The 25,578-nt window shown below is 41.3% G+C and overlaps 1 protein-coding gene across 3 annotated transcripts in view; it reads left to right on the plus strand.

Annotated features, from left to right (window-relative positions):
* Positions 1-1,674: 1,674 nt before the first annotated feature.
* Positions 1,675-25,578, plus strand: part of CTTNBP2NL (CTTNBP2 N-terminal like) — a 32,946-nt gene continuing 9,042 nt past the window's right edge. The window contains exons 1-2 of one of the 3 annotated variants that reach the window (XM_066624797.1): positions 1,675-1,756; positions 13,646-13,753. In XM_066624797.1, the coding sequence (XP_066480894.1) occupies positions 13,655-13,753 (99 nt within the window). In that variant the 5' untranslated portion in view covers positions 1,675-1,756; positions 13,646-13,654. Of the gene's footprint in view, positions 1,757-1,932; positions 1,973-3,221; positions 3,253-13,645; positions 13,754-25,578 lie in introns of those variants that run through there. The other 2 variants (XM_066624798.1, XM_066624796.1) reach the window with 2 other exon arrangements.

Raw genomic sequence — 25,578 nt, forward strand, 5'->3', positions numbered from 1 at the left:
ATAGATAAAAGTGGTTGGTGGTGTACAGAACATAAGAGCCCTGCTGAATCAGGCCAAATGCCCATCTAGTCCAGCATCCTATATCTCACATTGGCCCATGAGATGCCTCCAGGCTGTATTAAACCCATTTCTACCCAACATTGCATATATGCAACAGAGATCAAATATGTACATATATGGTCTCTGCAGAAATGGGTTAATCGTAAGGCTTACTTGGCTGAAGCCTAGGGGCCCTGCAGGGACTAGGGATCTGTTTTTTGTTGTTTTTTTTTAAATGCTGAGGCACTGTTAACAGCTTCCTTATTTCAGTGAAACAAACTGTCTCTTATATTAAAACAATTATCCATAAATTATATATATTTTAATAAACAATAACATTTTATTCACTTCAAAATATTACAGTATTGAATAATTATACCCCCCCCCAAATGTGCTTCCCTGAAGAGTTCTATTTACACAATAAAAATATTTTTAAAATAGTGAACAGAATACATCAGGAAACCCTCAAAATGGATATAAGGCTATGTACTGTGGTATAGTACTTACTTTACCAGGGTCAGGCTGTCAGCTGTAGTGGGGTGAAAGACTGGAAGTGCCAGAGGGGTCTGTAATACCTGAAAGCCTCAGGCTGACCATGGATTAATATGGTCCTGTCTCCAGGAGCACACAAGACAGAGACCTGCATCCTGGTGCCACTCCCTCACATCTGGCATTCTAAGGTAGCCTACTTCTAAAACCAGGGGGTTGCACACACCCATCATGGCTTGTAACCTGTGATGGACTTTTCCTCCATCAATCTGTCCAATTCCCTTTGAAAGGCATCCTGGCCAGATGCCATCACCACATCCACTGGCAAGAAGTTCCACACACTACTTCTAAAACTGGGAGGTTGAACACACCCATCACGGCTTTTAACCCATGATGGACTTTTCTACTCTCAATCAGTCCGATCTCCTTTCCAAGGCATCTGGGCCAGACACCATCGCCACATCCTGTGGCAGGGAGTTCCACACACTACTTCTAAAACCAGGGGGTTGCACACTCCCATCAAGGCTTGTGACCTGTGATGGACTTTTCCTCCAAGGCATCCTGGCCGGACGCCATCACCACATCCTGTTGCAGGGAGTTCCACAGGCTAATGACACGCTGGGTGAAGAAACGTCTTCTGTGAAGGGGTGAGCACAGAGCCCCTGAACATGAACCAGTGTGGGCACAAGCCTAGGCAGGTCTACTCAGAAGTAAGTCCCACTGCGCTCAGTGGGACTTACTGCCAGGAAAGTGTGTGTAGGGCTGCAGCCTGCGTGAGCCCCTTGCTGGAGCCACACCTGGAGCTTAGGCACGCGCCAGGCTCCATCACAAACCAGGGCTACAGACGCCTCACTCCCATCAGGGAGAGGAGTGAGGAGAACCCTTTAACCGGAAGTGACGTCTGCCCCCACACACCCTCTCTCTGCCCACCTCAGCCACCGCGAACAAAAGGGATTTTGAAGCTCGGCCGAAGACCACGCCCCCTCGCCCCCCAACCGCCATCCCCCTCCCTCGGATTGGCCAGCAGGACGCTCGGGGGCCCCGGCTGCCTCTCTCGCCCCGCCCTCTGCTCTCGCCGATTGGCCCGCTGCCTGGTCGACTGAGGGCGGCGGTTGGCGGCTGAGCATGTCAATCGCTAGCTGCCGGAGGAGCTGGATGGAGAGTGGGGCCGAGCGGGGACACGGGCAGTGGCGGTTGCGGGCGTTGGGCTGAGGGGAGCTTGGAGCAGGTCGGTGGGGAGCGGACGTGAGGGCGGGCGCAGCTCGGAGGGGGAAGCGTGGGCGAGCGGTGGGCGCCACCTGAGGGCGTGGGAGGGGCGGTGTCGCGGGGGAGGGGCCGCTCTCCGGGGGGCTTCGGGGGAGTTCCAGGGCGCGTGCCTGGCGGACACCGACCGCGGCGCGTCGTCTCGAGGAAGGGACCGCGGGCGGAGGCTTCGGTGCCGCAGGTATCACTGGGGGGCTCCTGGGCTTGGGCCGGTGCACGCCTGCCCACGTAACGTGTGAATGCGGCGAACGGGTGGTCGCGCCCACCTACACAGTGCTCAGGGAGGGGCGGGGCGGGGCGGGGCGGAGTGTGCGTGCCTGGGAGCTGCGAGACGGAGTCCGGGACTTGGAGGCGTCTGTTTCTGGTGACCACGATAGGTTTGCATCCCTGGTCTTACTGAAGAATACCTTCCCCACCCCTTCCCCACCTTCTCAGGGGTTTCTGCCCTTCCCCACCCCTGAGCAGGGCCGGACCCCTGGTGGGGACGACTCTGGAAACCCCCATGTTTAAACTTACATATTGAGAAAAAGTGCAGGTGATTGGGGTCTTCTTGACTTCTGGCCTTTGATCGCAGCAATGTATTTGGGGGTGATGATGGCATAGGACAGATCAAGTTTTGTGGTTAAACAGTCATTTTAGATTCTAAAGTGTTTCTCAAACTGTGGGTCGCAAGCCAGTTTCAAGTGGGTCGTGTCACACCTTGCTCAGCCGCTGCCGAAAATACAGTGTACAGACCTGTTGGGCAGGGTTGTCTCCCGATGGGAGAAAGGCATGGTGCTCTGCCCTGAATAGGTGGAAAGATGGGACACTAAAAAGGGGCAGAGCTGTGTGGTTGGAGAAGGATCTAAGTTTGCATTCTGCTTTCATTTGCAAGCTGGAGTGTTTGAATTCTGAGCTATGCAAAATAGCAGCACAGGTCTGCTGTGTGATGGGAACTTTGGCTGATCGCAGCTTAGGTTTGAAGCCTAAATTGATGTTGTCACTTCTGGCCATGACATCGCATCCAGGTTCATGACATCACTTTCGATGGGTCCTGACAGGTTGTGCTAAAAGTGGGTCCTGACAAGTTGTGCTAAAAAGTTTGAGAACCACTGCTTTAGAAGATGTATGGTCTAGCATTGTGTGGATAAGTGGAAGTTATGGCTGGTGGAGATCAATTTGGGTATGAAACAGTCATCAGGAAAAAAAACATGGACCCTAATTGTGTTCTTCAGTGGTGAAAAAATACTGCCTTGGTAAAGTGGTTCACCCAAATGTAAATCTTCATTATAAACATATGCAAGCCTTGCACTGGTCTTTTCAGGCAGATTAAAGCAGCAGAACTTGCCACAACTTGTAAACTGGAAGTTGCAAAGTATAAAGAAGTATGAAGCTTAAAAAAGGAGAACCTGCACCACATTGAGGGAGAGGAATTGATGGTAGATCTTTAAACGAAAGCTCTTACTGTTGTGGATGTTGATGGTGAGAATAAACTTGTCTCTCACATGGTTTCTTTGAAATTCTTTCTCAGAGAAGGTCTGATGTCCTATAACAAGTTGCCTGATATATACTATCGATACTATATTGTGATGCCTTGATGACTATTGTTACTCTTGGGGAAAATCCTGAAGTTTTGGGATGGATTAGAAAGACAAAGTGCTTTTGGGAGAGTCTTCTATGCAGCCTCCCAACTTCGTACACAGCTATAGCCATGGTTTTCTCTGCATGACATATGCCTACATTGTGTATAAGCTTGTGCCCGATTATGACATTTCAGCAGTAGCACATTGCTGAAAATTACCAAAAACATCATTTAGTGTTATATGTAGTATAAAATATGTACTACTGTGATGATGTGATAAATGTGTGCCTGATGGAGTGCATGATTAAGGAGTTTTTTTTAAAGAATATTACACGTGTCTATGGCAGAAATGAAAATAAAAGATGTTTTAGAGATTAGTATAAGAGTCTTGTAAAGGGGTGGTTCTTGTCTTGTCATGTGTACTCACTCACTATGAGTACAATTGTTAGTGTTAAATCTTTATTCAAAGTCATTTCACTGCTACATAAGAATTTCTGTTTGCTGAAGGCATGTTCAGTGGCCATAGTAAAACTAAGAACCCAAGTCAGCAGTTGCTGTGTGTGTACTCTGTAGTTATTAGAGGCACTCTGTGTTGGAAATATTATAAACAGAGTGGAGCTCTAAAAGTAAATGCAACATAGAAATGTCACATTCTTCTAATAGTACTGCAATATTTTCTAGTTGTGTAAATGAGAGTGACAGGAAACTGGGATAAGATTTTGATTTGGATACTTCAAATGTATCTATTAACATTCGAATGTATTGGCAAATGGAAATAATATGCTTCCTTTTGGCTACTGGATTAATCTATGATAGTATTAATATGGTAAATCTCTCAACTCATTCTGCTTCTAGCAGGCGCTTTGTAAGTTTAAAAACACCCCAAATTTTGGCTATTGTACTTGCCTTTAGTGCAGGCAATTAATTCCTGAAGTTTGTTCACACAGCACAGTATAGAACAGTGTTTCTCAAAATGTGGGTTGGAACCCACTAGGTGGGTCACAAGCCAATTTCAGGTAGGTCCCCATTCATTTCAATGAGTATTTTAGTTTTAATTTACTAGTCTTGATGCTACCATGGTGTATGTGACTGCATTTGGGAAAATATTACAGATCTGTATTTGTGACAGGCTACTATGTATATGCTTTTAACAATGATAGCGAAAGGGACTTACTCCTGGGCAAGTGTGGATAGGATTGCAGCTGTTGCGATGTTGGGGAGATTTTTTTTAAACAGATTTGCAACTACTTGGGAGAGTTAGGAGGGTTCTTATTTAAAATTTTAAACTTTTTGTAAATGTTTAATTTACTTAATTGATTTGATTTTGTTGTATGGGGGAGTTAAAATTTTTCCTGCTTGATGATGTCACTTCCGGTCATTACATCACTTCCATGTTAATGACAGCACTTCCAGTGGGTCCCCAGTGCTAAAAAGTTTGAGAACCACTGGCTATAACATACAAGTGTTTTCAAAGGAGGAAAGGGGGTGAAACAAAATTAAGAGAAGCTAGATATTTATGTGGTGATTTTTAAAATTTGAGGAGGCAGCATTGATTTGGGATATAACTTGTGAAAGTCCATAATACAAAAGATAATCTAGGATCTGCCAGTATCCTAGCAATACTTTTGACATCATCCCTGAGCTTTTTAGTTTTTTTCCCCTCCAAGTGCACTCTGCCTTGCCTTATGGCTCTTCCAGCTTTCATCGTTGTTGCTGTCTCCAGCTAGATTACCTCAGACTGGCTGAGATGGGGATTTCCAAGAGGAACAGTGTCTGCCTTTTCTGGAAACATGGTTGTGTTAGTCTCAAAATCTTGCTCCAGTCCTCCTGACTGAGAAATCCAAGGTGTAAAGAAAGTGGAGAAAAATGAAACCTTGTTCTTTTGGTAAGTGGAAGTTGATGGGAAGAAGATATGTTTTTTTCTCAATTTAAACGCATTCCAGAACAGATAGAAGTTCTGTGATAGAGAAGTTTCAAGGTTTGGTTTGAGGCAATGAAGTAGGAGATCTCCCCTCAACAGTCAAAGAAGATTTATCCTTCACAATCTCTGAGGAAGTATGGTTACTTATGTATCTATTCCAGATTATGTGGATTTTGGAAGGAGGAGGAATTGCTTTGTCAGCTGCCTGTGATTTTTCTTCCTGCTGTTCACACTACTATCTTTAGTAATAACTTGGGTAGTATGACATTTGCTAATACGAATGCAGTCTTAAGAATGTGCATTTTAATGTTAATTGAATCCTGGAAACTGGATGGAGGTGACCTTGCAATTTCTTATTTTAAATTCATGGCTGCCTTCTGAAGTATTGAGGAGAGCCATGCTGCTTTAGGTCTAAGTAGCCTGCTCCTGATTTAGTTGTGAATTTTATTCAGAATAGCCTTTGTATTTTGTTACAGCTGGACAATAGATGGGAACAGCTGGGCAAATAGTCTGCTACTGGTAAAAGCCCCATCTTACTCATTTGCTGCTTCAGTGTAAACTTAGTGTATTTGGGGTTGGATAGTGAAATTCCTTGAAAGGCTAGTTTGTATTCCAGAATTTGTATTCAATATCTCTGTACATTCAGAGGGAAGGTGGGATATAAATATCTGGACTGATACCCAGTTAGTGCCCACAGAACATGGAATGAACTGGGGAAAAAACCTGTGAGCTTTGTATTGGGGCAACAGTGGATGAGTGGTAAAATGAAGCTAGGTTTTTCAAGGTAAGAGGACTGAAGAATTTAAACCAGCAGTATTCAGGTATGCTGCAGTAATGTGTGCAGTTTTCTATAAATATGGGGACACAAGCATATGGTGTACTAGAACATCTGTATTTTTTCTATAGATGCTTTGAGATTTTCAAAGCAGCAAGGTGAATAGAAATTTAATAAGGAGTGTTTCTACCCATTAGTTCATATAGAAAAAAATCTGTATTTTTTTAGCTGTCATAGTCACAGACCCCCTGTTAGGAAGAAAGGTGAGAACCCAGCAGCAAATGGAGAGCATTTTTAAAGTCTTTGTATGAGCAGGTATGACTTGTTCATTTGTTAAAATAATAAGTATACAGTACATCATTTTCACACATAAAAAACCATAAGCTGAACTTCTTTTCCTAGGTCATTAGTCCCTGAAACTTTTTTAAAGAAATATGTTTAGACACTATGAACCAATTTTCATTTGCCAAATCTACGCAGTTCTTCTACAGATATTGTGCTGTAACAGTCAGTGCTGGCTTAGATTTACCATTGCTAGCTAGAACAGTGCTGGATTCACAATGGAGCAAAGAAGCACAGTGATAGGGATTTGGTGACAACAAACAAAAGCAGGAATGCATTTGAACATGGCTAGGATCAAGTGGCTTTTCCAGTGTTTGAATTCTGTTTAAAAAAAAGTTATTAGCAAAAGCTCAGGAAGAACACTGAAACTTTTTTTTTAAATCAAGGCTGCATTGTGGTTGCATAGGAGGTGGAAAGTTTACTATGATTGGTTTGAAAAACTGTGTTTATGTGAATTGTCGCACTTTACATACATAGCTAGGATCTTTTTTTTTTTTTTTGGATGGTGCTTCTTGTCTGGATTCATTGAGAATATGTATTTTTTAGAAGATTGTCTAATTGGATTAAGTGTCTATATATTTCTGGGCCAAAATAGCTATTTGTTTCAAAATTCACATTATGATGATGAATGTTTTTACCCTTCTTTTCAATAAAAATTCTCAGTTTATATAAGCAGATACATGAGAAAATAGCCTCCTGTCCCGAAACAGCTCGCAATCTTAAAAATGAGACTTGAGGGGATACCCCTGGAAGGATGCTATTCTAGGATGAAAAGGGACAGTTGCTCTCTGTCAGCTAAATATATGAGATGCAAGTATTCACAGCTTTCCACGTTGAGATGGTTATGCTCACTTTGCATATGCTCACTTTGTATTCAGTGTTTACCAGCCAAAATATGATTATTTGCTAGAAAGAACCATCTTCTAAGATAATCTAAGACACATCTATGGATTCTGCATCTTTTTCTTCAATGTGTGACTTCAGCATGTAAGGTCTGAGGTTCAAGCTTTGCAGTGAATAGTCCAAAATGCTAGCAATCTTATCCTGATATTTTAGTTATGTTTATTTGTCCATATGTTTTATTAGACTTTCTGCATCTGGGTAAATTTAGGGTTGAATGCTGCTTTAAGAGCCTATTTACAAATTAGCCAGTTTAAAACCTTGCAACTGCCTAGCAAATGTAGACTTAAGCAGTCTTCTTACAGCTCAATCCTACCTAGCACAGTTGTAGCAGCTCCAGAAGGCTACTACTGGATCCAAACATGCTGGAGGTCTCATCTGGGGAAGAGGATATTTATCCCTTTACCCCAAGAAAAGCGCCAGCTTGCTCAGTGGGGCTTCTAGAGTCAGCACCAGCTGTTGCACCAGTCTGCAAATCACTGGTGCAGACTCAAGAAGCCCTGTGCTGGGCTTCCAAGCCTGACATGGGGCAGAGGAGGCCGTTCCATACCCCATACCGAAGCCCATACCCAAGTCCCATACCCAAGCCTATCCCACCCCCTGCACAGTTGGCACTTTCCTCATCTCCCCTGGCAGCCAAGGCTCCTGCTGCAGCACCAACAGGGTGGTGCTGGCCTCCCCATCAGCGCTGTTTACTTCCAAAGTGGTGCAGTCACAGCACTGGCAGTAGGGCACTGTAGGATTGGGCTATTAATTTAAGGATAATTTAATGAGAGAAACATATCAAAAAATACCCTTAAAAGCGTACAGGCTGGCCTCCATATCCACAGATCTGGTACCTATGGATTCAATTATCTGCAGAATCGCCAATCCCCCCTCCCCCTGCATGTGACTATTAAAGTAGTTTATAACCTTACCAGGGTGAAAATGATCTTCCCTATACAGGTTGCTATCAATATTCAAGCTTATTGCAATGTTAAGGCAGGCTGCTATAGCCTGAATGGTTGAAGAAAAAAAAAAATAGATCACCAGGAAGCAGGAAGTTAAGTGCTTCCTGTTAGTGTTGATCTAGTTTTTCAAGTATTCAGGCTGCGGGCAGGCTGCTGGCAGCCTGTCTTAACACTGCTATAAACTTGAATGCTGTTACCGACCTGTATAAGGAAGATCATTTTTGTCCAGGTAAGGTTATAAACTATATTAAAGAGAGCACAGGGTGGAAATGCACAGTGGCCATGGAGACGGGGTTCCCATGTATCTGTGGGGCCCCTGGAATGGATCCTCCATGGATATGGGGTCCCACCTGTATGTTGAAATATGACTCATGTAAAAATGTTGAATCTGCATATGTTTGTGTTCTTGCATTTCGTGAAATGTATTGCTTTCTTGTGAGCATAGCTGCATAATGTGGTCTAGTACTTAAGACTTTTTTTGTGATGTTGAGAAAACTTCTGAAAATTCTAGTGTTCCAAAACATTGAATTGAAATGCAGTTTTTTTAGATATAAGAGCCTTATTTAATAATAGCTATGTGTGGTGTTGGAGTATGGAAGGACAGGAAGTATCGCCAATAATTGCAGGAAATGCTGGTCTCTGTTCATTGTTTGTTCTGAGGAGCTAGCATCAGATACCTTGAGCAAGCTCTTAACTCGGTTTAGAATGTTCTCTAAACTGCTTTTACATATTGCTTTAGTGTGTTGACCTTTCAGAGGTGCTGCAGTCAGCACTTTTTTCTGATTTAACTTCTTTGTGAACAGGGTATCTTTCACAAAGGTCTTTCTCATGTGTGAGTCTGTCCTAGTGGTGTTCATTTTCTCCTGACTTAACACAGAGAAAGTTACTGAGTTGTTAATAATTTTGTTTACAAATGTGATGCAAGTTATATTCCTAATTTTGAGAATCCATCATTGTTAACTCTTCCTGAGCACCATTGCATCCTGTCAATGCTAGCTACAGCAAAATGTATTTCAATTGACTTTTTTTGTTGAATTTTCAAAATCTGATATCGGTGTTTGCAATCTCTTTGGTCTAAAAGTTCTATGCTCAGAATGTTGTGAAGTATGAATTTTGGTGTCCCACTAAGCCAATGGAAAATTCTAAAATCAACAAGAAAGCTTTACAGGTTCTCCCTTATTTTCTGCACTGTTTCAGTAATACCGGATGCAAAAGGTTTAAATTGATACTTGACTGTTTGTTGCCTATACTGTAGTTACAAAGAACTGTCTACCTTCTCAATTTTTTTACGTTTATGATTAATATACTATGCAAAATATACATTTCTTTAGCATCTCTTGCAGAAAAAATATGCCTAATTACCACAAACCTGGGTGATTAAACATTTTGGTAATTTCTTCTGGAAAAATCTATTTATTCCAACACCATTTTTGTTATCTGTCCTTTTGATTAAAGTTTCATGGTGGTTAAAAACAAGATATAAAGGCACAAACAAATTAAAATGACTCAAAGCAGCCAAGTAACCAAAACTTCAGCCAAAGATGCAAACCGTTCTCAGGCTACTTTCACCCTCTGCCCCAGGTTAAACAAGTGTATTGACTGTCCTCTAAAGGCTAGGGCAGTGTTTCTCAACGTTTGTCTCCTGCTATACCACTTAACATGGTCCACCTATTGGAAGTACCACCAGTTACTTCCAGATTGGGAGGCCAGATGCAACAAACACCAGTAAGAGGTAAGACTGGAAGGCTTTTTCGACCACAGGAAAAACGAACACTGGAGCTCTACCTACTGAGCTGAGCCACCTGCCACTGCTTATTGCATTGCTGCTCTCGCTGGCAGGGGTCTGGGGCTCTCATGAGTACCACAGGACACTACCTCAAGTACCACTGGTGGTATAAGTACCATTGGTTGAGAAACACTGGGCTAGAGTACATTGTGCACCTATTGAGGGAGTTTAATTGCTATTACAGAGAATACTCTGTCCTGTTTGTACACTAATTGAGCCTCAATGATGACATGCAGGCAAAGCCTTTTCCAAAGATCTCAACAGATGGATTGATACATATGGTGGAAGGTGGTTCTTAAAGTTTTGAGAGCCCAAAGCATACAGAGCTTTAAAGGTAATGATAAGCATCTTGAATTGGGCTTAGAAATAGATGGGAAACTAGTGTGTGATTCTTGCAAGATGGGAGTTGATATGCTCTTTTGTGTAGCCCACAAGCAATCTTGTCTGCAGCATTCAAACTTCTGAATACTTTTCAAGAACCTCATTTTTTTTTTTTTGAAGAGCATTTTCACTACTGTCTGCTTCAAAGCAGAAGGCACTTGAGAGGTGTGTTCACAGCCTCCTTCACATACTGAGCTCCCCCCCCCCCAGCTTGATGGGCAGTGATTATTGAATGTTGACTTTCTATTCCACAGAGACCAAGTAAGTGAACCCCTTTTGTACCTGCTACCCAGCGCTACTGTTTTTCTTACAAGGATCAATAGGCTTCTGTGTTTGTCATAACTCAACCTCTTCAGTTCTGACACTGGTGCTATATGGCAGTACAAGATATGCGCATCACTCCTTTTACAGAGGCAGTTGCTACCTTATTGTACTGCTCACGATGGTTTTTAAACCATGCTTGAAGTGAAGTTGGAGGCTTTTCCTGTTTTTTAAAGAATTGACATGACATGACACTGGCAACCATATCAGTGCATCTTTGTTTATAAAATGTTGTTGTGTTTGGCAATTGCCTCTCACCAGTAATTTGGCTTTCTAAATGCTTGTAGAACAAGAACTTCCAGGGATGTTTGCATAGTGGATGAAAATGAGCCTCATAGTGTCTGCATTAGTCTACAGCTTGCTCAGTTTAAATTGTCTATTCATGTTTTAGTACTGATCAGAGTTTTTTTTGTCCTCCTGGTACCCAGTATCTCCTGAATATCAGTTTTGTGGGTGTATTAGAGAACAGTTTCTTTTTCAGTACAGTAATTGGTTTGATGTTTATACTGAATTCTGTGTCTTGAAATCTCATGATTGCAGTGAGCAGTCATATCACTTGTATTATGTTATACTAAAACAGTTTCAGAAGTTCTAGATTAAATACAAAGCTTCTTCAATTGTTGTTGTTTTTAAATAAGAAATTGTAGATTTCAGCTTACCAATATCATGGTGTTGTACAAGGAGAATACAGGGCTAGTCTACATTAAAAGTTGACTGTGACACATTATTTATAAATAACTGAGCTGCAGTTGCTTTAGTTTTTATTACATGATTCAATGTTTGCCAATTTGGAGTTGGCCAAATCTGCCTTCCAGGCAGAACATGCCTAAAGTGTTGGAGAAGGTGAAGCATTGGGTTTATATTGGATGTATTAATACACCAGCAATTACAGCATTCTAGCTGTATGTAGGGGAACAGGTTTAGGGAAACCAAGGGTACCAGAGGACTAAAGAGAACAAGAAGGGGAATAGTGAGGGACAAATGTAGTTAGGGTAGAGCATTGTTTCTCAACTCGTGGTATTCTTATCATCAGTGGTAATCGCAGGACCCCCAGAACCCTGCCACCTGGCAGCAAGACAAGCACCAGTAGGAGGCTTGGCAGGCAGGGCTCCATTGTGCACAATTTTGTGCTCGAAAAAGCACTCTTGTCTGCCCTGAGCTTCTCATTGCTGTTTGTTTTGTTGCATCTGGCCTCTCAATCTGGAAGTAACTGGCAGTGACATCATCGCCAGTTACTTCTGGTGGTACTTCTAATAGTTGGACCATACAAAGTGGTACAGCAGGGGATGAAAAATACTGGGGTAGAGTATCTGTAGGGATACTATTTCTTTTAAAGCTCATATCCTCTTCATAAAACTTTTTAAAACTCATTAAACTTTAGATGTAAAACCTTTAGACGTTCTTCTTAGTCTACAGCTGTTATACAAGTAAATTGTTTGGTTTTAAACCTGTGACTTGAGCATGGTTTGCTATAAGATTTTTACTTATAGCAAACCATAAGTTTGCTTGACAGCACTGCAGGGCCAGTTGGAGTTGCCAGGAGGTTATAGTAACTAACAACCCAAAAGTATGTATCAAGAAAAGCTTTCAGAAAGGGGAAAAATATGCATCGTATGTGACTTTTTCTTCAGCATACTTCCTCCTCTGTTGAATTGTACTAATTTAGCTCTGTCTGGTCTTGTTGGAAATTATGAAAGCAGCCTCTTATGTTTTCCAAACAGTTTCAACTTCCCCTAGACAGGGAACACATTTATCTGTAGTACTGAACATACATGTTGTGATGACAGTTGTAATAGCTACTTAACACTGGATTATTTCAAAGCAGCCACAATACTTAGCCGTAGTTGTGCTTTCTGTGTGGAGAAGAATTTCTAATGTGACTGGCAAGGTCTCTTCTCTAACTATTCCTTTAATACCTTTGAAGATCTTAGAACGTACTTTTTACTCTGAACTTCAACTTGTGAATACTTCATTTAGTGAAGTGAGAACCAAAGGAACCATATATGCCAGCCTGAGCTCCTTTGAGGAAGAACAGTATAAAAATGTGGAAAAATAGATAAAACATTTAGGTATGTGTTATGAGTTAGGTCAGCAACTAGAAAGCTACAGTTCAACATTGAATGTGTCATTTTCCTAGTTTTGTGGAATTATGCAAAAATCTTACAGAGTGGTGGTGGCTGTAGAGCATTTTGAATGCTGTAGGCTCTGTGAATTCAAGGTTTAAACTCTCAGTAATCTTTATATGTAATGGACTAAGATGAGCTGAATTCAAATATGTTAGTATGGTATTACAATTTCAGTGACTGGCTTTGGATTGGACACCATCTTGTGTTTCATACTGATTAGATATGATGGTTGCTTATGATTTCAGCATGACTGAAAGTTCTGAAACGTCGTCACAGAAATTCATTACCTTCTTTAATGTAAGCAATATAGCATGAGTAGTTTTGGCACATTTACACTAGATGAGTGTTGTTGCATGTAGCTATTGTCTTTCAAACATTCATCTTGAAATTTCAGCTTGCAGAAGTTTGTTCTGAATGGGACAGTATTAACTTTATGGTCCAGATGTCTAATCCACTGTACTGTAAATTTTTAAAATGTATACTCTTAACCATGGTAATAATGTGACTTATGCTCAGTGACTGTCATAGTATTGTGGGACTACTTATGTTACACCCTGGCCATCTGGGCATGCATATGTTTGTGAGCCCGTGGGAAAAGGTAAACGATTGCTCATTTGCAAGTGGATATGGTGGCAAAAAAGGCAGACCATGTGTTTCTTGCTTGTAGCAAAACTTCTAATTTGCCAACTTGGAAACTTCACACTGGCAGGCTGTATATAGTTATTACAAATCAATCTTGACAGAGGCTAACTAGATCCTTTTTTAGACTGACATTCTGTTTTTGTTTGCAGGTGTTCAAGATGAATCTGGAAAAACTCAGCAGGCCTGAACTACTGACACTATTTAGTATTCTTGAAGGGGAACTAGAAGCCCGAGATGTTGTCATAGAAGCCTTAAAGGTAAGCTTTTAAGTACAGAAGGGAGCTGCAACATTATTGCTGCAGATGCTGTCTCCATTTTCTGTCTGAAGATATACTTGAGTAGTAGTGATTGATTTACTATTTAACAATTTGGGTTTTCTCAGCAATCTTAGACTGCAAATGGCATATTGTAGTCCATATCTTATTGTGAAAATTTGATTGCTGATATACAAATTGATGGTTATAACACTTTGATTATTACTAATGAAAGTATATCTTTAAATTGGAGCTGTCCTTTCATTATAGAAAACTGGTGGCACTTGTACTTGTTCTCATTCATGTTCTAGCATGTTCCTCCTTCCATCCTTCTTCCAGCATGTAAAGGGAGGAATCTGGTGAAACAGCCCCTATAAGAGTTTCAGCAGGCAGGGGAACAATATAGATTCTTTCTCTAGTTCTTAATTATAACCTCATTGGTTTCTATCTCAGTCATTCTCTAAGGTCATTTCTGCAATGTTATTGTTTCTATCTTATGTAAAGTTAGTGGGCCTGGCTTGGTTTTCATTAAGTAGTATGCTCTTAAAAATATTTAGTATGTGCATATTGTGATGCTGTAATTAACATTCATGCCTTTTTACATTTTCAGTGTTGTGATATAACCAGAATTCATCTTGGCAGGTGTGTTTGTTAGCTTATTCACAAAGTAGAAACTTAAAATAATAAAACTTTATTTTTTTTTTAAAGTTTTTAACGATGAATAATAAGACACTGACTTTCTCAACCAAAATAGTAGTTGCGGTGTACTTTTTATTTAAGCCCAGTAAACCTAAGCTGGTAAATTTCTCCTTCTGATCTAGACCAGAATAATTGCATTTTAGCACTTTGAACAAGGCAAACCAGTCGTGTTTTGCATGTGCCTAAATGGCACCAAGTTAAATTCTAGTATTCTGTCAGTTCTAAAGATAAACTAGGCATCTACTATGCATTTTATCAAAAACTAATCACTTACCAGTAGTAGATGTATTTGCTGGTCATGTATTTAAGATGTTGTTGTGTATGCTCCTTTTCTCTGTTCTTATTGGATTAGTCAAGAGGTGGGAAATATGAGCTAACTCAGTATGTGTGAATGGAAGATACTGTCTCCCCTAGTGCAGTGCTTCTCAAACTGGGGCATTGCGATGCTCCAACCTGAGGGCCCTGGACTCTGCCCCATTGAGGGGCAGGGGCGGGGGGAAGGCAGCTATGTGATCCCCAGGATCACATCACTAAGGGGGGCGCAGGTCTGGCAAGTACTTACCAGTCCCTGCAGCAGCCTCGCGGGGATGCAGGGAGCCCTGTGCGACCCTCCACAGGGCTCCTCAAGCTTTAGAAATTGAAAGTGGAGTGATCGCATTCCACCTTCGTTTTCTGAAGGTTGGGGAACCCTGCGGAGGGTCGCACATGGCTCCCCGCACCCCCAGGAGGCTGCTGCAGGGACTGGTAAGTACATGCCAGCCCCTGCACCCCCTCCCTTAGCGACATGATCCTGGGGATTGTGTCATTGCCTTCACCCCACCCCCACTGTCTTCCCTGCTTCCCCGCACTCTCTTAGAGTGGTTCTCAAGCTCCCTGGGAGTTTGAGAACCGCTACCCTGAACTTTAGAGCCTAGCTATTCTATTCATACTGTCTAGGTGAGTTGTGGGAAACATAGGTAGTAGATAAAATAAATTAGATAAAATTGAATTAATAGTGAAAGCCCAGTGGAATTATAATTGACACCTAAATTGTGCTTCACCCATCACTTGTCTTTCAGACTGAAGGTACCAGTTAAGTAGAACTGCATTAGCTTTCAACCTTTTAAACTTAAGTTCTATAGTGCTTAGTGTCATGCAAGGAATTTGAAAGAGTTCAGTCTTCAGTTAAGGGCTGTGTAAAGTATTGCATATTAAAAAAAAACCCAGCACCTAGTATAGCTCAGACCTGCATACTTTAGAAGCTACCCTTTTTCTTTCTCTTGAGAAATCTTCCTGCATGTTAATTCTCTTGCACTGAATGAATTTGTTCAAAGACAACCTCTGAGATTTGCTTGCTAACTTTTGCAACATCAGAATGCTTCTTTTGAAGCATTGTTTTAAGTGCTCTTGTACCTTTACAGCATCTTTTCAGAAGAAAAACTAAAATGACAGAAGAACGTGTGAGAATGGAGTGTTTCTGTGAGGTCTTGTGACTAGTAGGCTTTGTTAGATATTGATCTTTATAATGTTCTGTGTGCAGCTTAACTCTGTTTGCTCTCCTAGAATTATGGATAGCTTCTAGAAGTACAAATCATAAAGCTTATGAATCTTGTCGCAACCTGTGAAATAAAAATTTGGTTACTTTTCATGATAGTAGGTTTACTATTTATAGGTGTACATGACTGATATTTCAAGAGTAACTGTTCTCTTTCCAGTTGTCTTCCTTTTTGTGTCTGCTATTAGCAGCACCATAGAAAGATAAGGTGAAGGAAATTACTGCAAATCTGCTCTACCAAGAAATATCTTGGTTTCAATTTAATGTCGTATAATTGTTCACACAATGTTAGAGTCAACACCAGTGAAAGCAATCAGTACATGTTTTGTACATTGATTGGTGGTTGAGAGGAATGGCTGCCTGTGCAAGCCAACTGTGCTGTGGGATTAGCAGCGACAGTGGAAATTGTCAAGTTTTTTTGTCAGCTGATTGCCAGCTGGATCCAGCTGGCAGATATTCTGGGATCTTCTGGGGCTAAGTGACTGGGTCTTTCTGTCTATTGGCCATGAGGCATCCGAATGCAGATAAACCAACTGAGGATTCTGGTGGGAAGAGGGTAGGAACATGTCCTTTATTTCTCTACCTTATGATAAATCTAGGCTTTGGATGAGCAGTTGGGATGCTTCTCAATACCATAAACATCTGTATACTGTATTGCAGACTAGGGGCACGATCTTGGGAACTCAAAAAGTTTATTATTGTTAGCTATAGAAAAGGAAAGGTGTGGACCTCTTTACACAGCCGGCCATGGGAAGCTCATGTGCCCATAGTCTTCAGAATTCATGCCAAGTTGCTTCTTCTAATCACAGACAAGTCCACCAGTTCACCTAAATAGTGCTTATTTTACATTATTAATGAAGTTGAATAAACAGGGAAAATACTGATTTGTTATCTTTATTGTCTCACAGCAACAGTTGTATGCATTAAAGATGAACCTCTAGTATTCAGACTTTAACAATCAAAAATCATTTTAAAAATTCATTTTGCTGTTATTAACATACTAAAAAAAGAATAAAAGGAACTGAATTATGATTACTGCTAATTCAGCGACCCATGCCTCAGGCCTAAATCTTCCAGAACAATATACAAGAACAGCCCTGCTGGATCAAGTCATAGGCCCATCTAGTCTAGTTTCCTATATCTTACAGTGATCCACCAAATGGCTCAGGGAACACACAAGACAACAAGAGACCTGCACCCTTGTGCCATCCCTTGCACCTGGCATTCTGGTTTAAAACGGAATAGAATTGTGTTACTTGTTCTAAAGTAAATATAAAACAAAAAATGGGAGCAGTGAAATTGGCGTTAATGAAGAGATGAACTCTACAGTTCTAAAATATTTTGAAAGACCTAGTTTTAGAGCCTCTGAGAAATTTTATCAGGGAGTACAAAGGTTCTTTTGGGCTCCTTCCCTTCTCCTTTGAATCATGTCATATGATAATTGGATCATAATTTCTGTGAATTTATGCAAAATGTGAATGTTAGTCTTCACAGAATATCTGCAAATAGTTCCTGGGATCCCGGGAAATTTCTGCCTCCCTTCCTTTTGTCTCCTGGGCCTCTTTTTGACACCAAGCCCAGGTACAATGTACCCTCTCATTTCATGGGCCCTGCCTAGTTAAATAAAAAGATATTCAGCGGGCACTGACAGTGCATTGAATTTGGTGCAGCATGAACCTCCCTGGAGAAGGCTTTCCGAAGGCAGGGTACCCCAACTGAAAATGCTTATGCCCATTTACCACCCCCTCGTCTCTGGATGCAGGGAACCACACGCTTTTGATACCTGTCCTGCACAGGTTCTTACAGAATTTTTCTATTGCTGGTATTGGGCAATATGCAGTATGGAATTCTGTGTTCTAAGATATGGGAAAATAAGTTACTTTGCAACTGCTATTTCAAACAATCAAGTTACATTTTCAAAATCTATGGTGTGAGTGTGAGAATTACTGGTCATTTGTTGCAAGTAAAATAAGAACCGGTATTGACTTGTCATCCTCTTTTTATAATGTTACAAGAATTTGTGGTTTTAAAAATAAACAAACATCTGCAGAAAAGAACCTTAGTATACTGGTGTGATCAATTTTTAGAACTCTCAAACAACTGTGGAGACTGTTGGCACAGTACATACCTCGGCACAATAATAGCATGCTTTTAAGACACGGACATTCAGGTAGTTTATAAAGGGTTCTTGTTTCATTTCAAATGGCAATTTAATTCTTGCTTTTCACTTTATGAAAAACTTAATGCACATTTAGTTAAAATGGTTTTTGCTGCAGAAGTCTTCTTTGCTTTACTGCAGACAGCTTGCACAAGCTGTTGAATCTATTTCCTCAAATAAAGGAAACATTGCAGTGGGTGCATCATAATAAAGAAAGGGTTTGGATGGAAACATACCAGCTGTTATAGAGCTAAGCATTTGGAGTAATTGGCACATGTTGCTTTTCCTAAAAACAACATCTTAGATAAACCCTGTGCAGCAGAAGTGAAACGGAAAGATACAGTGGATTCAGGGTTCCTAAACCTTTTGTGGAGCAGAACTCTGTCGTCAGAAGTACCATACATGACTGTAAAGAGCATTCCACTCGCACACAAATCCTGTTCACTTGCAGCATACTTTTTCTAGTCATTGAGAACATTTAACAAGAGAAGTCTAGATATTACTCTTGCACTAAGTGGGTGGGTTTATGTGCACATGTACACATGTAAGCATGCACATGAAATGTCTTGTTTGTACTTCTGTCTTAACCTTAGTAAGGTTATCTTGGTTTGTCTAGGTGGGATATTTATGTTAGAATTTGAAGTAAGTGGACATAAGTGGGCAGGAGGTCTGGTCTAGAGGGTTGAGCCTCCATTTGCCTGAAGATAACATCCGAAGGTTGCCAGTTCGAGGCCACCGGCACCGTGCGACCTTGAAGCAGCTGACAAGCTGAGCTGAGCTATTTCCATCTGCTCTGAATGTGGGAGGATGGAGGCCAGAATGTGGGACCAGATCAAGAAAGAAACATCTGAATGTTGTGGTTTCTTGAAAGATAGAAACCTTCTCTCAAATTGTAAAAATCCCTACGGGGATTTAAATTGTCTGCCTATGTAAACCGCCTTTAATAAAGTTTAGGGAGAAATATGAAGACCAAGAAAGGTGGTATAGAAATACCTGTATTATTATTAATAATAATAATAATAATTTTGGAGGAGTCAGAATCTGGATGAGAGAACTTTGCCAGATTTATTTATTTATTTATAAAAATAAAAAACGGACAGAACAGACTGAATTCATTTGGTTTGCTGCCTGATTAGCCAAATAAACTTGACTTTGTGTTTCTTTTAACATACTGGTAGCTGTTTCCTTTTAAGGCACTGTTTTAGAGAACATCATTCAGATCTGGAGATGCTGAGGACTAGAGATAAGAGGTTCAGTCTTTTAGGTTTCTAGCTGATTACTTTTTCTTGCATTCATCTTTCTCCTTATGCCCTTGTTGTGACTTCAGCCTGTTTTATTTTCAAACATCTGTCTCTAGGGAATGAACTAGAAATAAGGAAATCAAGACAGTGCGGAAAGCTATTTAAAGAAGATACCATTTTTTAATGCTCTAGAAAAGGCAGTTCAGTACAAATGAACACTGCTTCAGAATTGCGGGGCTAATAGTACAGTGTAGCAAGCAACTTAAATAGTTTGTGTGTATGATTACATGGAAAGATAAACACTGGATGGCAAAATTCTTCTCTGCTTCACAAAAAGACTAACTGAAACTAAGCTGTTTAGTTTTCAACAAGTCTAGGGGATGGGATGAGTTGTAAGTGGGGAAGAAGCGTTCTGTAAAGCTCTTGGTAAAAGAGCATCGAAGAAATATTTTTAAAAGCCTGTGGGAAGTATTTTTCCCAAGGCAGCCTACAAATCCTTTCAGGAAACTACAGTTCCTTTGTGGCGGAGTGTAGATGTTTCTGAGAATGAAACATCACTTAGTTCCATACTAACCAAATGCCTGATGCTCTTGATATCTCTCCATATCCCTGTTTTGCCCCTTGCTCTGATGTCCCATGCCTCTGCCCTGTCTCCCTTACTGGGCATAAAAGAGCCTCAGTGCTAGTGCCTAAAGCAGTCTTTTTTTAAGAAGTTGTTCTCCTACAGCAGTGGTTCCCAACCTTTGGGAGCCTGCAGACCGCTGAGGCAAAAATTGGAATTGTCATGGACCACATGCAACCCCCGATGCCTTACACACACAAAAATATATAATTAGTCCATGGGGGAGCACTCAGCAAGATTCTGGAAGTGCCAGCGATGGGCTGTCCCTTCTTCACCCTCTCTAATGGTCCATGGGGGGCACTTGAGAAGACACTGGGAGTACTGGCTGCAGCTACAGGCAGTTCCTTCTCTGCCCTCTGGTGGTTTGTGGGGAACCATCTCCTGAGCAAGCACTCCCCCATGGACTACCAGATGGAGAATGGACTTGCCTCAGCCAACACATCTGTGCTGGCTGCAGGCAGTCCTTACTCCACTCTCTTTGGTGATCTGTGGGGGAGCACTTGCTCAGCAAAATGCTGGAAGTGATAGAAGGAGATCATCTGTTCCCCCCCCCCAAGACCTTATAGACCACTTCTCAGCATCTTAAGGACCATCTGTGATCCATGGACCACAGGCTTAGAACTGCTGTCCTCGAGCAAAGGAATTGCTTCATGTTGTCTTTCTGGAGGAAGAATTATTCTCTGTAACAAGCAAGGAAACTTTAAGCCATTTCTGCCCAATGTTGCATATACGCGACAGGGATCAAATGTATACACTTGTGGGCTGGGCAGAAATGGGTTAATTAAGACTAAGCAGCGCTTTCCCATCACTTCAATTCTGTTAATTGGTTAGGAGTCTTAAAAGTATTTGCTTGGTTTATTGTTTCCTGGTAGTTGAATTTTATTTTTTCATAGCATTATTCCCACTCACTAGTGCTCCCTCTTCAGTTGAATTTTTGACATCTCTTTAGTTGTGTATCTGTTTAGCAGCAGTGCACAGCCACCCCATAATAAGTGTACAGTGCTCCCCCCCAATAGTGTGGTGTGGCTCTGAGTTGGATGAGCCCAGTGGCTGACTATCACAGCCGCTGCTATGATCATGCTTCTCAGAACTGCGTGATCTTCTTTAGTGCCATTGTCTCTGTTTTGCAAAGTACTAAGTCTCTTTCTGTTTATTTCCTATTATGTAAGAGAAGAAAGAGGGAAACATATAGGGACAGCCCAGATATCTTGTCTTATATGACAAGATATTCAGCCCATGAAATTCAGCTTTTCTTATGCTTTCCACAAGGGATAAGTAATCCAAAGGCCCAAACCTATCCAACTTTCCACAGCCAAAGCAACACTGAAGTTAAGGGAAAAACATTAACTTACCTTGACAAGGCCTCCAGTGACTGTTCCCCAACACAGGATGTAGTGCATGCCCCATTGGTATGGCTGCATCAGCACTGGAAAGTTGGATAGGATTGGGCCTTAGAGAAGCAAGAGAATTCAGTCATTCATTCAAATATCCAATCCTATCCATTTGTCAAAGTTCCTAGTCAAAATTCTACTCTTGATAGCTCATTGGGTTCTCAAGTTGAACATATTCAAGTAAACTCTCCCATGACTACCAGATGGAGAATGGACTTGCCTCATCCAACATGTCTGTGCCGGCTGCAGGCAGTCCTTACTCAGCCCTCTATTTATTTTTAGAAATAACTGCAGAAAACATGCATGGAGCATACTTTAACTGGCATTTTTTTTTTCATGTCAGGCTTGCTGAGGGTTGTGTTTAGTGTTATCTGCCATAAGACTTAGAATGGGGCAGGCAACAAATCAAAATAGTTAAAAGGAAGTTGCTTGTCATTCCAACTTAAAGGGAAAACTCTATTCTTTCCACAGAAGAATTAAATCACTCTTGCTTCTGAAGAATGTTGCTATATGGTTAGTGACTCCTAGAAACAAAGGGAAAGGAAATTTTGTTTAGTATTTCAGTCAGTCTAAATCAAACACTATATAGAACATGCTGGGTTAGTAGATTATTAAAGCAAAATAAGATGAACCCTCGTTACCTGTGAGGGTTCCATTCCTGGAACCCTCGTAGATACCAAATTCCGCGTGAAATCAAATTACACATTTCAGGGTCACCTGAGCTCTGAACATGTCTGGAGTCTGACTGAGGCCTGTGGAGGCCATGTGCAGCCTCCATGGGTCTCATAATGGCCTCTGGAGGTCCTAGACGCGAAGTTCCCTTCTCACATCTCTGGAGGCCTTTCTGAGACCCTCAAATGCCTTGTAGGTCACTTCTCTGGAGTCGACTGGAGTTGTGCTCCTGTCACGTCTGGAGACTTTTCTGAGGCCCACAGAGACTGCACGCAGCCTTAGAACGGCCTCCAGAGGTCCTAAAAAGATACTTCTGGTTTTCTGGTGTAAACTGGAAGTGCCTTTAAAGTACCTCCGGAGGCCATTCTGAGGGTCATGGAGGCTGCACGCTATCTCCATGGGCCGCAGAAGATCCTCTGGAGGTGACCGGAGCATACTTCTGATCGTCTCCTAAGAGCTTAGTCGGGGCCAAGTCTGGCTCCGCGCAGGTCCAGGGGACCTGCATTGAGCTAGATCCGCGAATGAAAATTCCACAAATAAACAGGCTCCATCTGTATGTGCCATTTTAATGAAAATCATAGTCTAATCCTCAATTATCTCAGATGCTCACACCTTAAGGCTTGATCTTTTTTTCCTGGTCTCATCAAACTGCTAAAAATTGTTACAATAAGAGACTGTTCTCCTGGACAAATCGCACTGGTTTGCAGTGCTTTGGGAGCAAACGAAGATGGTGGTTATTTCCCTGTCTTGTAGTTTCCTGCTAATTTTTATTAACTAAGGTCAGCCAATGAATTAAACCACTTCTTATTCTCAGAGTTTCTCTTCCCTTTAACTATAAAATGGAATACACAGGTACAGACACAAACTCAAATTGATGGTGTTTACTTAATGCCATAGCAACAATGAAGCACCTTAGGATGTCAGCCTTTTAAATTCAATAGTTCTTTTCAGCTGCTTATGTCTTCTCCCCCCCCCCCCATCTTTTTCCCTTTTTAGTTGCTCATAGTTTTGATCTGGAGCAGCTGCTTTTTCTAGGGTTTGGTGATGTTTTTGCATGTGTTTGCACTCTTGCTGTGTGTCCCACCTTTTTGAAGTTGTTGCCATATTTCCATATTATCATTCCTTTCTGCTTTGGCTCCTGGTGCATTAAAATATCTCTAGCCTCAGGAGGAACGGACTAGGGAGTCAGCTTGCCATTCCATACCTACCAGTGAAAGGCATGTCAAGTAGAAGAGTACCTGGTTCTGGGGAAGTAGTTATGTTTTAAAATAAAATTTCAAGTTGCTTTGGACAAACTCTTTGGCATATAGAGATACTAGATATGGTATCTAGTAAATATTATTCCAAAAGAAATGCCATAAACAAGGAATTGACTTTTTGGTTTATACTACTTGTTGTCAGACTGGTAATTTGATATGTTTTGCTTCACTGACTTGGGTGATTGTCAATAGATAGTAAGAGGAGCATCTGTCAATAGATAGTAAGAGGAGCATCCTCTTAATGCAACAAGCATGTCTGAGGGATTCCCATGTTGTCATTCCTGATAGTTACTTTTTGCGATTCAATTATTTCAGAGTTGACCATGTACTTGTGTGAACTTTTGAATTAATTCATCCAGGATTTGTTTTTAACAGCCTATGTTATGTACTTGTGTAGTGCATGTTTTGAAGCATTGAGACAAACTGCAGGTAGAGTGCGTACCTAGCTGTAGCCAAACATTAAATATATAGTACTCAGAGTGTACTATTTTATTCAGGTTTGCAAAGAAGACCTCAAATATTACAAGCTAGCTGCCTTCACTTTCCTGTGCAAGTCATATAGAACATGCAAACACCTTAAAAAGAGAATGGAGAGATTCTCTTTCTGTCAAAGTTTTCCTACCTAATCTCCTAGTATCAGTTCTAGTAGCTTGCTGCTGGTGACTCAAGAGAGTGGCTGTTTACAAAGTTGTAGTTGTGGGTTGTGGAAACTGTTTTGAAGGTTTAAATGACAATACATTGGGTATCATTCACAGGTTGTACTTGCACAGTGTACGTGGCCATATACCACCTTTCTTGCCCCCTCCCCTGCAAAAAACCACTGTTGGTCATGGAATGCAGCATGGAGGGAGGCTGCAGAGGGAGTGGTAGAAGAATACTCATGGGCTACGGGATGGCCTAGTGGGGAAGGTAGGTTGTGCTCATGCATACTCTGTAAGCATAAGCTATAGATCAGTTATTTTCAACCACTGTGCCATGGCACATTGGTGTGCCACAAGTGATCCACTTGTGGTGTGCCACAGGAATTTGGGAGAAGGTCATTATTAATAGGGTCAATGGGGAATGTAAGCCCCCCCCCCCGGCATCTTGGTGTGCCTTGTCAATTGTCAAAAACTTGATGGTGTACCTTGACAATTTTAGTGTCTGTCACTGTGCCATGAGATAAAAAAAGGTTGAAAATCCCTGCTATAGATGTTATGCATTTGTTCAATTTGCTTGAGAAGAAGAGATCCTTAGATTGTAAATACTTTAGACAGGGCCAAGAGGTCTCCATTTGTTCAGAATCCCATTCAAAACATTGCTTTTATACCATCACCTCTGAACAATTTCTAGCAAATGGAGACTTGCTCTATGCTACTTCCCAGCTACCTCTTCTTTTAGTAAGGGAAAGAGCTCCTGGGACAATATAGTATAGATCAGCAATTTTCAATCTTTTTCATCTCAGGGCACACTGACAAGGTGCTAAAATAGTCAAGGCACGCCATCAGTTTTTTGACAATTAACAAGGCACACCCATTGATAGCAGGGGGCTCACATTTCCCAGTGACCCTACTAACAAATGACCCTCCCCCAAACTCTTGTGGCACATCTGTAGACCATCCATGGCACACCAGTGTGCCATGGCACAGTGGTTGAAAATGGCTGGTATAGATTGTGCAGGGGACCTTTCTTCCTTCTATAGTACAAACGGTGGGCTTGTTTTTCCTATAGTTTTGACAGCTGTATGTTGTTTAACAGGAACTGCAGAGTTAGTGCTTTATAGAGCTACTGTTTAAAATTAAAGTCTTTATTGATTCTGAAAGGGCTACTGTACTTAATTCAGTATGGCTTAAACATGTGTTTATGTTCATAAGGATCCCCAGATGTGTAGGCACATGCAGGCACAGCAGTCAGTTAACGCAACTACATTGTTAGCTTGCGGTAGACAAGATTGCTCTGTCAAGGAAAACCGCTTCTTTTTAAAAAATGGCATAAATTCCTTCCCTTTGAGTTCCAAGGTGCTTTGTGAATTATAAACTTTGCAAAGCATGAAAAGTTGCTGCTCACAGGAGCTGCTCTTGCTATCAGATGGCACAGTAATACAGTTTCAACCTTGCCCACATTCTTTTTCTTTAGCCGGTATTGCCAAGCGCAATACACTGTTTTGAACTTCATGCAATCTCTTCAGGATTGCAGGTTGCCATTCCTCTGTGAGGAAGTGCCTTGTTCCCTTAAGAAATTATCTCCCAAAATTATTGCCATATCAAATGTGT

Source organism: Tiliqua scincoides, chromosome 4 (genome assembly GCF_035046505.1).
Source record: "Tiliqua scincoides isolate rTilSci1 chromosome 4, rTilSci1.hap2, whole genome shotgun sequence".
NCBI lineage: Eukaryota > Metazoa > Chordata > Lepidosauria > Squamata > Scincidae > Tiliqua > Tiliqua scincoides.